We start from the raw sequence: 15,377 nt of genomic DNA on the forward strand, positions 1-15,377 counted from the left end.
TTTAAAATACTGTAAAGTTGCAAAAAGCAGTTTTGACATGACCTATAGTATCCTCAAGCCACAGTGCTATCTAAGAATTATTGGGAATTGGATCTTATTTCATATTCAATACTAGACAACAGAGGAACCACTTTTATCAAAAACAAAAGACTATCTGCCATGCCACTGTTCTTGAAATTATGAACCTGTCACGAAAAGTGGTACGCTAGACTTGAATGGAGCCTGTCTGGGGGTGGTTAAAGGACACTGTGTAACTCCTCAGTAAGAATTTCAGGTGCAGGCACATCGGCCTGCACCTTGCAATTGATGAGACTTTACCACACTGGTTAGGACTTCCTTTTACTCATATACATGAGGTCGATGGAAGCCCCTCTGCTCCTCTCAAGACCCTATAAAAATATCTTTCTCAGCTGAAGATAGTCACTGTGGTTTTGTCAAATAAAGTTTTTGAGGGTCACCTTTCTAAAATAAGTTCATAATTTAGGAGATAGCCATGTTGTATATTCTTGACTATTTTATCATTCCAGTGGATATGTAGCTACAAGAGAGGAAAGTGCTTTCAGGAACAAGAGAAAATGTATTTGTATTTGTATTTTTTTTTTTAAGATTTTATTTATTTGATAGAGACACAGCGAGAGCGGGAACACAAGCAGGGGGAGTAGGAGAGGGAGAAGCAGGCTTCCTGCCAAGCAGGGAGCCCAATGTGGGACTCGATCCCAGGATCCTGGGATCATGACCTGAGCCGAAGGCAGACGCTTAATGACTGAGCCACCCAGGCGCCCCGGTATTTGTATTTCTTGAGATCAGTTTTTCATCTGATCTTAGGAGGGCTTGGAATGGCAGCGAATTCTCTCCGGCAGGAGTTTTGCTTCTGGGTGTCAGTGACATCTTTTCCCATGGGCAGCTTTTACAACTATCTTTCATTTCCTCCTAGAAAACAAACCTTAAGCAGATGGAAAATCCTGTGCCCTTAATGGTGGCGGCACAGGATCCTTCAAGTCTGCCCAGTGCCCAAGACCCAGATGGCCAGTTTCTTGGCTGCACGTCAGATCCTGGGGACGGCCAGCCACACTCGTCTCTTCCCGAAGACCCTGAGCACCCTCTGTGCGGCCACGGGAGCACTGTGGGGGAGATGGAAAGTTCCTCCTATTTGTCAGGTGTGGCTGAGGAAGAGAATACAGACTGTTCCTATGAGAAGGGAACCAAAGGTGTGGGGAGAGCCGGGGAAGAGGCGGAGCCATCATTGGCTGCAGACTGTGGAACGGTGTCTGAGCCAAGCAGCTGCCTGGGGAGCACGCCTGCTTGTGGAGGGGAGGGCACAGGAGACTTTCTATCCTGTGGAATCAGAAATGGAGAAACTGGAACAAAATCTTCTGCATTGGCCCCAGAGCAGGAGTCTCCAAAACCTGGAGACAGTGTTCTGCAGGGAGACATGGGCATGCAGCTGGGCACCGCTCCCACTCCGCATTTCTCTGGAGGTGACCTGGCAGTCAGCGTCCCAGTGACTGCAGGGGAGACAGAATGTGGTCTCCTGAGCTCAGACACCACCATCCAGAAGGACGTGCTTGAGGTAAGGGAACGTACAGAGGAAAAGTTTGAGAACTCTAATATCAGCACAGCTGGAGTCTCTGACGTAAAAGTCACAAGACAGCCTGCAGATAAAGCCTTTGTTCCAAACTGCGTCTCTGCCCCCGGCTGCCCGGATGGTAACAAACCTGCTGAGTCTTTACTTGAGTCTAGCAAGGGAGAAGCCTGCCCTGTGAAAACTGCAGAAACAGAAACTTCAGGAAGTTGTGAAGGGGGTGCTGGGCCTCCTGTGGATCAGAGCTCCCTGGTAGTTCCAGCTGCTGCAGAAGACACGGCTTCAGATGGGCTTGATCCTTCTGCTCCCTTGGCAGGCACAAGTGAGGCAGCGTCACCCTCTGCTCTGACCTTTCCCGGGCCACGAAAAGATGCGCCAAACCAGAAATCAGAACCTGATTCATCTCCCATTCAGAGCTGTTCTACAGCTGGAGGGGACACTCTGGGTGCCACCCCTGCCCGTGGGCAGAGCACAGGGACTTCTGGTGGCGTGCTTGCTGCGGGACACTGTGATGGCCTAAGTACCCGGCCTGAGAGCACTGGCCCAGGACTAGCCCCCACGCAGCATCCCCCCCCGGCCTTCTGCTGTGAAGGTCCACAGGCTCACACAGCCACCGCTGGCCCTCTAAGATTAGACACCCAGGAACAGGTGGAATTTTGTCCTCTTGAAGTTTCGGATACAAAGGGCCACGGTAAAGATTTGAACCTAGGAACAGCTTTAACAAATATGCTTGAGGTGCCTCCACAGGCAGTTGTCCCCAAAGCCGAGAAAGAACTGGTGCCGGCCCGGGCAGTGACATCAGATGAGACTTCTCTGGCAAGCAGTCCAGGCAGTGAATCAGTAACCAAAGATGACGCACTTTCTCTTGTCCCCTCCCAGAAAGAAAAGGGAACAGCAACTCCCGAACTACATACAGCTACAGATAGTAGAGATGGCCCAGGCAGAGATTCGAGCGATCCTGATAAGCAGCCATTAGAAGACGGTGCCACGGGCCTACCTGCGCCCTCCACTGCTCTCCGTCTTCAGCCCAGCATGGGGAATACCAGTCCCATGGGACTTGGTGGGGAACATGGGGATCCCTGCCTCTCAGCAGCCCCTGAAGCCCTGGATATCGAGGGGGGCGGCGCTGACTCTTTTCCGCTACGTGCGGGTAAGGCCACTGTGGCCTCTGATTCCATTCTGACTGAACAAGGGAAAAATCTGGTGGTTCCAGAACTCTCTGAAGCTCAGGGACAAGATGGCAGGGATAAAGCAGTGACTTGTTCCTCAGGAACGTTTCACGAAGAGCAGAGAACACCACCTCCTGGACAGGAGGCACTGCGATTCTTTGGAGAGCCTAGCTCAGCCGCCTGTGCTGAGGACAGAGCACTTGAGCGCCATAATTCACTGGGCACACCCTCAGCCTGTCTGAACGCAGAAACTAAGCATAACAAGGAAGTGGCCCCACCAGTCTCGCTGCTGACTGAAGGTGGGGCTGCACAGAGCCTTGTACCACTGGGAGCAAGTCTGGCTGCAGACCCACGCCAGGAAGCCTTCGGTGCAGAGCAGAGCAGCTCGACTCCATTGCCAGGCCTGTTACCAGATGGGTCAGAGGCTCTTCCTGGCAATCGATCTTCTGCTCTGGATGTTGGAGTGCAAAACCCTGAATCCCAAGGTAAAGACACTGCTGGTGAGGTGAGCGGAAATGTGGGGTTGGATGTTGCCGTGGTTAGTGCTTTACAAGATACTGTCGGGGCCAGAACAAAGGCTGTATCACACAACGCCCAAGACCTCCTGATTTCAAAAGTCTTGAGCCAGGAGAAGATTATGATCCTGGGTTTACCAGGAACTTTAGCAGACAAGGGTGTGACTGACCTACAGGGCACTGCAGCTCCAGAGATGGTACCTCTCGGTTGGCAGGAAGCAGCCCACAGCTGTGGCGTGGCCGACTCCAGGGAGCAACAGGTGGATGCTGACGCACATCACGTCCCACAGCAGCCTCTTGCCAAAGAGCTCCCCACCGAGACTGGACTCTCAAGCAGTGGTGACCAGACCCCAGACAGGGCAAGGGGTGCTCCCCCTCTACCTTGTGCTGTGTCTCTGCCTGAGAGAGCAGACTCCATCGAGGAGGCTGCAAGTCGCATAGTGGAGGCTGTCCTAGACCAAGTCAAGTCCTCGGGAGCACTGATCACTGGTCCGGGGATCAGTCACATGTCACTGTCCAAGCCTTCAGAGTCTGGTCCGGTGACTGGGCAGCCAGAGAGCGCTTCTGCAGGGAAAGGGAGCACTTTTCCGCCTGGGCGGACCCCACACATGGGCAGTATCTGTGAAGAAGCCCCTGGCAAACTTGCAGGGGGTTTGGCTGAAAGGGAGGAGCCAGAGAAGATGGTTCTGCCCACTGAAGGATCTGAGCCAGCAACAGGTAAGCAAAGCAGAATACAGAAGTAACAGTTTGAGGGGCAAACTCCTTTAAGAGCCTCGGAGATATGCTGGTATAAAAAGGAAGCGTCTTTGTGGTTTAGAAGCGTCTTTTCATTCACTGGGTAAGTTGCCAAGTTAATAGTCACCCCCGTCAGGAGAGGCACATCCCCTCAGGGTTGGACAGATTTTGCTTCCTGTATTGTAGACTCCGGGCTTGATTGATTAAAGCCTGTAAATCCTCCTCCGTCTGCCACCCCAGAGCAGTGGCAGTTTTGCTAACCGAGAAAATGGTCTCTGTCGCAGGTGCTCTACAATGATAAAGGAATTTAGCAGATGTTTTTATTCACATGGCTTGGTCCTTTTTTCTAAAACTGTGAAAAGCAGTGCTGAAAAAGTATGTTTTGCTTATAAGCCTGGAACACTTTTCTTTCCCTGTCATCCTAATCCGTATTCTGAGCAAATTTAGAGTCAGGGTGGTTTCATGAAACAGCTCTAAGTGTCGTTCTACACGAATGACCCTACATCCAAAATGGTGGTATTAGGTCATTGGGGAGGGCGGGGGCTGGGACAGGGGGAGGGGAGCAGAGAGAACGCCCTCCTTTTCCTGCCCTCGGAGCCGACTTCCAGTTCCATTGCCTGTTGCTTTTGGGCAGCAGTCTGGGAATTCGGGACTGTGCGCAGTGCCGGGGACGGGATGCAGGGTGTCCGCCCAAGTCTGCTCAGCTGCCGTGACAGGGCACACGTTGTGTCTGCTTATCTCCGTGAAGCAGCTGCGCCGAGCAGATTGCTCACACAGCGGCCTGTTCCATCTGTGGGTAACCATGTGCAGAGAGAGAGAAGAGAAACCGCTCTGGCTCGGGGGAAATACACCATGTGAATAAAACTTCCTCCTGGGGGTTGAGGCTCAAGCCGAAGCTGGAGTCCGAGGTGGTATTGACTCCTAAATCATTGCAGGTCAGTTCGATTCGTACTTTGATGCCACCACCTGTCACCAGGTGCAGACAGAGGGCCTGTCTCCATGCTCACCCCCAGGCTGTGTGGGTAAGAAGTAGCTTGATTGTTTTTATTGGTCATTTGTTTTTGCTGCTCTTCCAATGTTTGAAAATCTCCTTAAGTGTAGTGTGTGTTAAAAGTGTGGGGGTGGGGCATGTAGAGAAATGAACAAAAAGAACCAGAAAAGAAGTTGCTTAGGAAAAAGAGCAACCTAAACACAGTGGTCCTCCCCTACCCCAGCCCTCAATAAAGGGTTTTTAAGCATTTATGATCTTTTTTTCCAGTTGAGGAATTTAAGAAGCCTTAGGTACTATAGTGTTTTTGGTGACTTGAGGTTTTTAGTTTTATTCGTGTTTTGGATTGTTTAGTGCTAGAAATTTGTTGGCTGCTATCTCAGGATTTAAATGAAAAGGTCTCAAATTTTTAAAATAAGATACAACAACAAGTCTATTTTGGGGGCCTTGGCAGGTTGACATTTCAGAAGAATGGGAGTGGCTGTAAGCTGATGCCTGGCTATGTTCTTTTCATTTGGGTGCTGTGTCTCTGGCCACATGGGCTGGAATTATTTGTCTTTCTGGCTCAGTAGTCTGAATTTAACCCAAGCAAGTGCAATTTATGTGAAGTTTGGGTCTCTGATACCCGGAGAGAAAAGGTAAAAACGAGGGAGAATTTCAGACTTTGAGTTTTAGTAGTATGTAGATAGGGTATAGATGCTAAGAAATGAATTTTAAGGTTTTAGGAAGGAAAATGAGTTGTATGAAGTTTCAGCTGTATCTCTGGGTTTAGGGTTGGTTGATGTGTGTGGGCGAGTTACTTGTTCTGCTACCAAGAGGAGTCATATGTGTTCAGTGCTCATGGTCTTACATTACAGAGAGAAGTAGCCAGTGACCAAGAAATAGGTGCTTTCTTCACGGAAAAAAAAAAAAAAAAAAGGCAGAATCGGGGAAAGTCGCGGGTCACATTGCACTAGAGAAAAAGCACCTGAGTGTGATCTCAGCCAAAGGGTGATTTTTGGGAAGTTTACCTTCCATTAATGGATTTAACCATACTGTTTTATGAGTGAAGAGACTTCGGTGTAACCTGTCACTTGGAAGGAGCCACATGGCACTGGCTTCTGTTTGTAGATGCGGCCAAATAGAAATCAACATGAGAAACTACAAATCAGAAGGAAGGGATGCGGCCCTTCACTCATCCTGGGCATCCATCACAGTGGTTTGGGAAGTTAGTCGTCCATGACTGAGCCAGGCCAGGCCCGCAGAGGTTGTCGGTGCCCCTCGTGATCTCAGTAATCAACTGCTCACAGTCGTGATTGTTTGCTGCTTGCCAAGATACATCTTTTCACTTGCTGGGTATAGGGTAATAAGGTTGTGGCAAAAATCACATCCCCAAATAAATAAAATAGAAGTAATCAACAACCCAGAAAAATTACTCTTATTTAGAAATGTTTTCATCAGTGAGCACTTCTAAGGTGATTGCTTCGATTTTTTTTTTAATTTATTTACATTTTATGAAATGTAACATAGATTTGGTTCTTTGGGCAAGGAAACTTGTTTGCCCACTTTTAAATTGCTATTAAGATTGTATAATTATAAATAAGGGAATTTATGAATGTTCATCTGTAGGAATGTAACTTTCCTAAACCTGAAGTTAGACCTTTGGGCATGTCACAGTGTGCTGTTAGAATAAACTCTGTTCTTTGGCGAAAGAAACTTTTCTGTCCTTTGGTGTGTGGAACATTTTTTTCTGCTAGAGTGGTGGCATGACAAGATTAAAACTGGCCACGGAAAAGTTTCCACATGAAATTGAGGTGATAGTTCTATTTTCGTTTATATTATCAAGGTGAATTTTAAACGTTCAATCATCAGCCCCCTTTAAAAAAAAAAAAAGTCAAAGCTTAAATTTGCCTCAGACATCAAGTTATCACTTCCTTCCTGTATTTGCTTGACCATATGGTGGTCAGGTAACAAAACCACTACTGTTCGGTCTAGTGAGTATAATTCTAAAGAAAACATATAAAAACATTTTCTTAAGGAATTCCTTGGGGTGCCTGGCTAGCTCAGGCCGTGGGGTGTATGTATGACTTTTGATCTCAGGGTTGTAAGTTCGAGCCCCATGTTGAGTGTAGAGATTACTTAAAAGTAAAAATCTTAAAAAAAAAAATTCCTTGTTTGTGATTGTTTTAGTTGGGGAAGAAATAAAAATTAAAATATAAAAAATATATTATTTACTAGAATACTCCAGTCTTGTCCGTTGCAGTGATGGTTAGATGAGAGTGTGCAGTATATTTTTAAAGAAAGACCCTTCTTAAAGGTTTTATCTCATTCTCGACAGATCTTTCCTCTTTGTCCTATGCAAATATAAACATCTCTGGCTTCTTTGATGATGATCAAGATGGACTAGTTAGCTTCAGCTGTTAATCTGTTTCCTTAAAGCTTGTGAATTTACTTTCCTATATGCAGTCAGCACCACACTCACGGGTTTGTCAGAAGTCAGTAGTGAAAATGGAAGTTCAGTAGACATTGAAGTGCATGTCTGCTTAGCTACAAATCCATACAGAGGCTACGGAAAAACCATGCGGACCTGGTGATAAAGGAATAGCTCAGCACGGGGCCCGAAATGACACCAGCTCCAAATGAACACTTTCCCATTTAACACAAAAGCAAAAGCAAACAAAACACGTGAAGCCTGATGTGTTGTGTAAATACTAAGACACAGGAACTGATTTTTCAGATGCACTTTGTAACCGCCTTGTTCTCTTCAGAAATGCCAGACTTGAAAGCTGCAGACGAAGTGGATTTTCTGAGTAATACCAGGGCGAGCTCGGCTTCTGCAGAGGTGGCCGTAGGAGACCCAGCCGCCACACCTGACGTGAAGCAAGGCCTGGCGACCCGGGCGGTAAGTGGCATTAAGTCTGTAGGGGCACAAAATGTATTTAGCCTGGTCTCTTGTGTCTGATTTATGGCCTTTGTTTGTTTGTTTGTTAGGGGAACTTTTTCTTTTTAACAATAATATTTCCCCCCTTTTCTCTTGTCCCATCGCGTGTAGATGTGGCTATGTTGCTGCATTCAGCTTTCATACACAGCATGCACCACCCAGCATAGTTTTGGAACGGGCCCTTCTGCATGGGTCCCTTGGAGATTGTAATGAAAAAGATTTGCCCTGTGAGCACTGGACTTGAGTTTGTCATCATGTTTAATGTGTCACAAAATGAGAGTTACCACCAAAAGGGATCTAGTAACCCTTCTTAAACCTGACTGTTAGAAACTGATAGCAAAAAATAAGATTTTAACTTAGAGTTCACTACTAGCTGTCTAAAATGTGCAGTATGTCATTTTTAGTGACAAAAAAAGTTCACTAGTTTTTTTTTCATAACAGCTTTATTGAGTTATGATTCACACACTGTAAAATCCACCCATTTAAGTGCACGGTTTAGTCGTTTTCAGTAGATTTCAGAGAACCCGTCACCACTGATGTCAGAACGTTATCATCACCCCAGAAAGAAACCTCATATGCATTAGCAGCCCATCCCTCCCCACTGTCTGGCTCCTGGGTGTCCCTCATCTCCCTTCTGTCTCCAGCATCTGCCCATTCTGGAACATCACATGGGATTATATAGAACTATGTGGTCTTTCACAAGTGGTTTCTCTGACCTAGTTTACTGTCTCAAGGTTGAACCATGTTGTAACGCTGGTTAATAGTTTCTTTCTTTTCATTGCCAAGTAATACTCCATTGTATGGATAATTGATCTCTGTGTTTCTGCTCTTGGGCTGTTACGAATAATACTGCTAGGAACCTTTATGTACAAGTTTGTGTGGATATATGTTTTCATATACCCAGTAGTGGATTTGCTGGGTCACTGGTAATTCTATATTTAATATTGAGTAAGTTTTCAAAAATGTTTTTTCCTCAGGTTCTTGCGATTCTTTTTGTTTAAAGGTATTAACTTAAAACAATGAAACAAACTTGTTGAGAGAAACAGTGCTCTAAGCTTTAGAGTCCTTGCTGGTTAATTAAAAAAAAAATAGGTAAAAAAACTCTTTGGAAGCTGAAAATCAAGTTATAAGACTAAATCATATTTCCCCTCAGAAAATCACTCTTCTTTGTCTAGACTTGACAGGGCCCTGTTTTTGCTCTTCAGAGGGCTACGTGGTACTTTTTTCTTAAAGTTGCCCCAGTAGGTGAACAGAACTGTACCCTTCCAAACTGTTTCAAGTGTATGAATTGTGATAAACAAGCTTATTTTATTGGAGTCCAGTGGTAGGGAGGTGCGGACTGCTGTAACCCACTCCTCATTACAGATAATGTTCATGACTAATGCCTGGGCGGCTACTTGTTAGCGAGCAGCATTCAGACCAGTGTTGCTCTTGTCCCTGGGGAAAGAAAAGGGAACACACCCTGCATGGGTACATGTGTGTCTTTGTTTCCAGAAGCCCCTAAAAAAGGGAAGGAACAAACTCACATCCTTGAATTCAAATGCCTGTTTCGTAGTCTTCCATCCTGACCTAGTACTAATCACTGTCGCTGAGGACGGCCTGCTGCTTGGCCGTAGGCCCTTTCCTTTCCCATGAGGGTTACCTCTATCCCGGTTTTATCGTGTCTGTTATAAAGAAGGAAACAAAATGGTATACTGTTTTTTTCCTCTCTCTCTCTCTTTCCTCGTCTCATTTTTCCTCTGGTTTTAGAGGAGTGGAGAGAGAGAATGCCCCTCTGGTTGGCCAGCATGTCTCATTTTCCGGGTGTGAGGATCAGACCCTCAGAGAGTGCCATGACCAGCCCGAGGTCAGACCCAGCCAGAATGAGAGCGAAGAGCTGGATTTCTACCGACATGGCAGGGGCTTCCCTGCTGATGGCCGCAGGCTCTGTGAGCAGGGCTTCTGAGGAGTGGCCCTGGGCATCTGTGACCTGTCGGTTGTTGGGAAATACTGGTGCCTTCAGCGTTGTGTCTGCCTCCGCTTCGCAGAGTTGGAGACGACCTGTGTCCCTGTGTCCTCAGGTCTAGCAAGTGCCGGGACGTGTGCTCACAGCGTTGTTGGTCCCAATGTGATGTCTGGCCACTCCCCTCCCCTCCCTGTTGCTCTGCAGCACTTGCCCTGTTTGCTGTGGAGTGAAAGGATAAATCGTGAGCACACACTTGGATGTTCCCCGTGTCTCACTTTCTCGTTTCTCTTTCCTGTTGATCTCTTCATATACTGTGTTCACTGTGTAGGTTTTCAAGAAGTCCACAAACTTTTGGTAAAGGACAGAGAGTAAATATTTTAAGGCTCTGTGGGACAGGCTGTGTCACGACTCGTCAGCTGTGCTGTTTTAGTGTGAAAGTAGCCACAGGCTACATGTAAACAAGAGTGTGACTGGGTTCCAATAAAACTTCATCGATAGACCCTAAAATTTGAACTTCACATAAAGTGCGGGTCATGAAATACTCCTTTTTGAACAATTTTTTTTGTCACTCATTTAAAAATGTAAAACCTACTCTTGGGATTTTTCATGGGCTACACAAAACCATGCGTGGGCCCCTGGCCTAGAGAACGCTTGTGCACCAATGGATGAAAAGAAGGAGAAAGCAAGTACACTTGTTTTCTTTTCCACATTGTTCTGTTTGTTTTGTGGTGGAAACGCTCGGTGTTAGACTGCACGTTGGAAGGCAGAGAGTTTGCTTCTGGGTCTCTCCTGAATTAGCTTTTTGACTTAGTCTCTCCAGAGAGTGTGGCTTCCTTGACTCTCTCTACCTTCTGGCCTTACCACCCTGGACTGTGTGTTTGTAGTCTGAAAAGGGTTACTTTTCACCCTGAAAGGGTGAGCTTGAGGTTGTAGTGGAGGGTGGAGTGGCATTAGTTTAATATTATTTAATCCTATCTTTCTGACACATGCCCAGGCTGTGTGTTGACCTTGGGAACAGGCCAGCCGTTGCTTCACTGAATTACTGCTTCATGGAATCATCCTCTTGCAGTTTTAAAACAGAAGTTTATATCTTATGTTACTGTCTTGAAAACCTGGAACGGTGGTGCATTTATGGCAATTTCCTAGTAAATGTAAATGAAGAATCCATTCAGAGTTCTTAGAGGACTCTCCCTGTTCCGTCACCTTCTCTAAGCACCGAAGCGTCAAAGTGCACACAGCCCTCTGCTGAGTGTAGCACTACCAAGTATTTAAGGAATTTTGCATTCCTTCACCTGTTTGAGCATCGTGCTGTACACAGACCCTTACGTGAGAGGTCAGTAATGCTTAAAATCGTGGTTCATAAAGGAATTAGTATCAAGATGAATGCTTGCATTTATTCTCTGAGGAAGTATAGGTATGTGTTAAATGTTGCAGGTTTCTTGGTAGACGATAGGTGGTCCAAGGAGATACTTCACTGGGTTGAAAATTGTTCACAGTTTAGGAGTCCAAGTCATTCACTTACACATACCATGGCCTATTCTCATTAGTCATTTCATCAGCATTTTATGGTTGTGGTTTGTTATTAAGTATTGCCGACGCTTTAGTACTAGTCACAATTTAATATTCAACATTATCCACTCTTAAATTACGGGTTTCAAGGTTCTCAGATTACCTTTCGTTTCCTTCCCCCCCCCCCCCCCAGCCCCCGTGAGTTAATATATGTCAATCACTTAGAACAGGGCCTGGCATACAGAAGGTACAGCTTTGCATCTCCACTTATTTAAGTGGCCAGTGGCATATGATGGTTCCTAAGTCAAGACACAGTTTCTGTTTCTCTATTATTGTTATAAAAGCTTCAGGAATAACATCAGACATTAATTTGAGTTGGGAGACATGGAGCTTGTTGTACCTCTGGGAGCTTTAGAATTTGAATGGACCTTAAAGACTCTGCAGTCTCAACGTTTTTACTTTATAGGAGAAGATGGTTTTAGGATGGTTAAGTGACTTGACTTATTTCACAACTAATTAATCTTTAAGCTAGATTAGGACCTAACTTCTATTTTAGTAATGTTTCTCCTATACTGTGGTTTCCAGAAAAGTCAAACTGGGAGGTTATACTTTTCAGGAATCCAATTCACCTGGATGGGTTTTTGCATTCTACCCCAGAATGATGCTTACACATACTAAGACTCTAAAACCATTACATTATAGTACTGTGTTTTTCAGTGATGGTTCGAAAAATTCCTTTGGCCATTTTAGGACATAAGTGATTCACTTTAAAATAAGTCTCATGTTCTTATCACAGTCTGTTAGCTGTAGCTAAATATCACCAAGATACTGTTTGTCCAAAGAGTTGGCTTTTGCTGCAGAAATTACTGAGATTTTCCAGACCTGCCTTTTATTTCCTAAAGAATGCTATGAGTAGGTATAGAGATGACATTGGATACTTAGGTGCAGAATAGAAAGCCTTCTGGGACCATTCTTTTTGAGAATAGCTCCATGGTGATCAGGAAAGAATTCTGACTTCTCCCCTACCTGAGGGCTGCAGACCAGCACACTCCATGTCTTATGGGATTCTTTACCCTTCAGTATGTGGCCAGGTGCATTGGGAAGGAACTTGCTTCCCTGGGGTGTCTGTTCATTGAGGTATCTCTATAATAACTCCTTTTCCAAATGCTCATTGCATAAGCTTATTAGCCATTTGGAACAGTTAATTCAGCAGGCCCATATATCTTATCAGGATGCCTATGGTCCTAGCAGCCAAACACTCAAGCCCAAATATGCTCAAGCACAACTATAAAATCCCATATGTTTATTAGGTTACTGGGAAAGTCGACTCTTCATTTAACACACAGTCCCCAATCAAGAAAGCAATGTAAATCAGAACCATTCTCCCTTTTTTAATAACTACACAGCAAAACATCACATTAACTGAATTTCCATTCCTAATTATTTTTACAAAAATGTGAATATTTCAGGGTTGTGGAAAGGGCAGTGTTGAAATATTTCCAGTTAAAATCTTGAATTCTGCGTGTATTTCTGTTATTTTTAATGGAACGCAGTGTTTTCTTTCTCTTGTCTCAAGGGGGCGAGCTTGCATTTCCATCTCTGGTCCAGGAGTCTGGCTAAAAGCTTTTGCTTTATGTGGCTGGTCACAGCCTTCTTGCTCAGGTGCCGTAGGAAAATATGGCAGCTCTCAGGCTGTTTGGTAACTAACCGGACAAGCCTTAACACTGACACACAAAGTGGCGTACACACCCTACCCTCTTAAGTTTTCAGTTTCAAGAAAGGTCCTTTTAACGATGTCTCTGCTGTCATATTTACATATATAGTTTTGTGGCTTGTCACCTAGGGAAAGGCAAATTGGCCTCTTTACGAGAGCCACCAACTCTTCTCTGCATGTATTTGGCATTTAAGAGAGCCAGGCCTCCCCAATTACCCCTTTTGGGTCTGGTGCTAGAGCTAGCTTCAACCACAGGAAAACTCAGTCCTCAGCTTTCTCATACAGATTTTTTGGAGATATTCTTTCTCTGCATCTCCTCTGACATGGAGTATTTCCGGGAAATTCTGGAAGTTGCAAAAAAGAAGTGCCTCAAAGAACTATAGGTTCAGGCTGTAAAGTCAGAAGTTAAAAAAGTATAACCTTAGTGTGAAAGTATCTGTAGATAATATATGGAAAGGTGTAATTTAATGATCTGACTCAAGGTTTTTAAGTGACCTTGAACAAGTTACTTAATTTCTCTGGCCTATTTTCTCCTTTGTTAAAATGGTTAGAGACTCTCTGAAGTTTCTTCCAGCTCTAATTGTGGACCAGTTGGTCAAATGTTGGGGGGTATATCTTATGTGTTGGACCAGAAGGACAATCATGAAGGACTTTTTTTTCCTTAAAGTATAATTGACACACTATGTTACATTAGTTTCAGGTGTACAACACAGTGATTTGACAACTCTGTGCGTCAGATTACATGAGAGACTTTTTAAAATCACACTATTTAATGGCCAGATTCCTAGCTAATCACTTGCTCCTTGAACAGTTCCCAAGATATTTTGCTCTGTAGTCTTAAATTGTATTAATAATCTACTCCCCCCCCCACCCCACACACACAGAGAACGGCTTGATCATAGGTTATATGTGCATTTTGAAAGGGCATGTGTCTTTTTTTTTTTTAATCTTCTGTTGGGACAAAAGAACCAAATCTGATTCTTATCACTCTGTTGGCCCATTTCTTACACTCCTCATTTCACTTTTGTTCATTCTTATCTCATTATTTTGACAGTCAAGGATAGTAGCCAAGCATAATGGAAAGTTTGTGGAGCCAAATAAACCAAAGTTTTAATCCCAGTTCTGCCACTTGATCTGCCGCTTTGATCCATTTGTTTAGAGACTCAGTTCCCTCATCTGTAAATTTGGGTTAATGATGTCCTCTTCAAGAATTGTTTGTACGAACTAGAGTTAGTGGAGTGGCTAGCATGTAATAGGCATTTTATTAGCGGTAGGTGTAATTCTAACCCCATTTTAACCTAAGAATTATCAGACCCACGCTTAAGACTGTGGATGCATGATTTTAGGTAGGTGATGGTTAAGATGGTCTTGGAAGAAATTACCAATTCTGTCAGGCCATAGTGGTCAATTATCATGCCACATGCTGTTTTTGTGAAGGGGGTGCACTAACTTATTCAGTATTTGTTTGAGCACATGCTCACTGAACTCTGCTAGGCCTTAGGTTTGCTACAGTGAAAACAGGTCAGTCTGCATTCAGAGACTCTTATTCCAGTGGGGAGAGACGGTTATCAAACCAGTAAATTAGATACAGGGTAGTAGTGTTCAAGTAGAGATAAACATAGAGTTGCTCACAAATAGTTATCTTTCAGTGAGATAGATGATACATTCTTCTCTCCAGGTTCCTGTGCACACCCTGGAGGGAGGAAAGTTTCTAAAGAATGGTGTGCTATTTTTACAGGGTTTACTTCACATGGTTTTCCAGGTTTCATTTTAAAAGCGGATTGATTGTTTTTTTGTGAGTGAAGATATGTGCATGCTATCGGAAACACAGGCTTGGCCATACCTACTCTTTCTACTAGTAGACTTGGAAGGGCCACCATCAGATGCTCTCTTAGAAAAATACTGTATCGGGGCGCCTGGGTGGCTCAGTTTTATCTCAGCTCAGGTCTTGATCTCAGGGTGGTGAGTTCAAGCCCAACATTGGGCTTCACACTGGGCGTGGAGCCTACTTAAAGGAAGAAAGAAAGGAAAGAAAAAAAAACCTATTGCTTTTGATCCTAAGTTCTGTGTTCAGCTTACTGACATACACATGACTTTGCAGCCACTTGTTTTTGTCTCTTAAAAGAGGAAACTTTTGTCATAGAAAAACTGAAAGAAAAATGTCATTTGATCATTTGATTTGTGAAGAAAGGCTCAAGTCCTTCTCAGGGATACACATGACTGGGGATGTCACAGATTTCTCATACTAGGTTTTGATTATGTTAAGATGCCTGGTGATGTCTTGCCTCTGGTTGGCCGCC

General features: G+C 44.6%; 1 protein-coding gene across 16 annotated transcripts in view; it reads left to right on the forward strand.

Annotated features, from left to right (window-relative positions):
* The window catches only part of AKAP13 (A-kinase anchoring protein 13), a 323,215-nt gene that overhangs the window by 170,501 nt on the left and 137,337 nt on the right, over positions 1 to 15,377 (forward strand). For 10 of the 16 annotated variants that reach the window (XM_027570071.2, XM_027570075.2, XM_027570077.2 and 7 more), the window contains exons 7-9: positions 935 to 3,983; positions 4,937 to 5,023; positions 7,737 to 7,870. In XM_027570071.2, coding sequence (XP_027425872.1) covers positions 935 to 3,983; positions 4,937 to 5,023; positions 7,737 to 7,870 — 3,270 coding nt within the window. The remainder of the gene's footprint in view (positions 1 to 934; positions 3,984 to 4,936; positions 5,024 to 7,736; positions 7,871 to 15,377) is intronic. The other 6 variants (XM_027570080.2, XM_027570083.2, XM_027570082.2 and 3 more) reach the window with 4 other exon arrangements.

The sequence above is a fragment of the Zalophus californianus genome, chromosome 6 (assembly GCF_009762305.2).
Source record: "Zalophus californianus isolate mZalCal1 chromosome 6, mZalCal1.pri.v2, whole genome shotgun sequence".
Taxonomy (NCBI): Eukaryota; Metazoa; Chordata; class Mammalia; order Carnivora; family Otariidae; genus Zalophus; species Zalophus californianus.